The following is a 2,500-nucleotide window of genomic DNA, read 5'->3' on the forward strand; positions in this document are numbered from 1 at the left end:
ACCTAGGTAAGGACTACTAGCCAGTCAGGAGCAGAGTATGAGGGCCCTGACAGTACCTAGGTAAGGACTAACCTGTCTGTCTCTCTAACATGTCTGTCTCTCTAACCTGTCTCTCTCTAACCTGTCTGTCTGCAGCTGGGGTCTTTTGGAGGGGTCTTGACCTTCTCTCTGGGTTATGACGTCCCATTGGATAATGAAGACCACTCTCTCCGCGCCCACTCTGACATCATCATCCAGGTGAGAAAAAGATTTTAACATTTAGAACTACAAACATGGCGTCTCCCCGTATTGATTCTTATGTCTCCGTCTCCAGGGAAACGGACGATCCCTCCGTCTCGCCCCCCCCCCTCTCCTCCTCTTCCTCTCCGAGCTGGCCGAGCGATCGGTTGCCGTGGCAATCGTCCCGCAGCGTTTCCTGGACGATGAGACGGGTGTCCACGTTACCCACGATGCACTGCTGTCGGCGCTCAGCGACGTGACATCACTGAGGATCAGAGTTCATCTCAACGCCTCCGCCGACGGGCCCATACGGTGAGGAAGTAATCTGATTACATCTGGTATCTGTCTGTCTCTCTCTCTTTCTCTAACCTGTCTGTCTAACCTGTCTGTCTGTCTAACCTGCCTCTCTGTCTGCCTGTCTCTCTGTCTGCCTGTCTGTCTTTCTAATCTGTCTGTCTAACCTGTCAGTCTGTCTAACCTGTCTGTCTGCCTCTCTTCCTGTCTGTCTGTCTAACCTGTCTGTCTCTCTGCCTGTCTGTCTGTCTAACCTGTCTGTCTGTCTGTCTAACCTGTCTGTCTGTCTAACCTGTCTGTCTCTCTGTCTGTCTGTCTAACCTGTCTGTCTGTCTGCCTGTCTATTCTGTCTGTCTAACCTGTCTGTCTGTCTAACCTGTCTGTCTGCCTGTCTGTCTCTCAGTCTTAGCTCCGTGTCTCTGGGACGTTGCCGACCCAGCTTCAGTTTCTGGCGTCCAGGCGGTTGCCATGGAGAAGTGTGAATGTCCGTGGGGTTACAGCGGCACTTCCTGTGAGGTCAGTTGATCACTTCCTGTCACAACTTCCTGCTTTCTCTGTTAGAACATGTGCAAGGTGACTCATCATGTTGTTGTTGTGTGTGTGTACCTTTGTGTGTGTGTGTGTGTGTGTGTGTGTGTGTGTGTGTGTGTGCGTTGTTGTATGTTGTTGTGTTGTAGGCGTGTCTCCCAGGCTTCTACCGGCTGGGGGGGGTCCTGTTCGGGGGGAACTGTCTGCAGTGTGAGTGTAACGACCACGCAGCCCACTGTGACACCAACGGAGTCTGTTTGGTGAGTTACACCACCACAATATATACACACTACACCACCACAATATATACACACTACACCACCACAATATATACACACTACACCACCACGATATATACACACTACACCACCACAATATATGGACACTACACTACCACAATATATACACACTACACTACCACAATATATACACACTACACCACCACAATATATACACACTACACCACCACGATATATACACACTACACCACCACAATATATACACACTACACCACCACGATATATACACACTACACCACCACAATATATGGACACTACACCACCACAATATATACACACTACACCACCACAATATATACACACTACACCACCACAATATATACACACTACACCACCACAATATATGGACACTACACCACCACAATATATACACACTACACCACCACAATATATACACACTACACCACCACAATATATATACACTACACCACCACAATATATACACACTACACCACCACAATATATACACACTACACCACCACGATATATACACACTACACCACCACAATATATACACACTACACCACCACAATATATACACACTACACTACCACAATATATACACACTACACCACCACAATATATACACACTACACCACCACAATATATGGACACTACACCACCACAATATATACACACTACACCACCACAATATATACACACTACACCACCACAATATATGGACACTACACCACCACAATATATACACACTACACCACCACAATATATACACACTACACCACCACAATATATACACACTACACCACCACAATATATGGACACTACACCACCACAATATATACACACTACACCACCACAATATATACACACTACACCACCACAATATATACACACTACACCACCACAATATATACACACTACACCACCACAATATATGGACACTACACCACCACAATATATACACACTACACCACCACAATATATGGACACTACACTACCACAATATATACACACTACACCACCACAATATATGGACACTACACTACCACAATATATACACACTACACCACCACAATATATACACACTACACCACCACAATATATACACACTACACCACCACAATATATGGACACTACACCACCACAATATATGGACACTACACTACCACAATATATACACACTACACCACCACAATATA

At 45.6% G+C, this 2,500-nt stretch overlaps 2 protein-coding genes across 2 annotated transcripts in view; both read left to right on the forward strand.

Moving 5' to 3' along the window:
* The window catches only part of LOC144513286 (laminin subunit alpha-1-like), a 12,637-nt gene extending 12,102 nt beyond the window's left edge, over window positions 1–535 (forward strand). Inside the window, exons 14-15 of the mRNA XM_078244317.1 lie at window positions 136–237; window positions 314–535. Coding sequence (XP_078100443.1) covers window positions 136–237; window positions 314–535 — 324 coding nt within the window. The remainder of the gene's footprint in view (window positions 1–135; window positions 238–313) is intronic.
* Window positions 1–2,500, forward strand: part of lama1 (laminin, alpha 1) — an 83,662-nt gene that overhangs the window by 51,218 nt on the left and 29,944 nt on the right. Inside the window, exon 17 of the mRNA XM_078244331.1 lies at window positions 1,191–1,301. Coding sequence (XP_078100457.1) covers window positions 1,191–1,301 — 111 coding nt within the window. The remainder of the gene's footprint in view (window positions 1–1,190; window positions 1,302–2,500) is intronic.

This window comes from Sander vitreus, unplaced genomic scaffold (assembly GCF_031162955.1).
Source record: "Sander vitreus isolate 19-12246 unplaced genomic scaffold, sanVit1 ctg207_0, whole genome shotgun sequence".
NCBI lineage: Eukaryota > Metazoa > Chordata > Actinopteri > Perciformes > Percidae > Sander > Sander vitreus.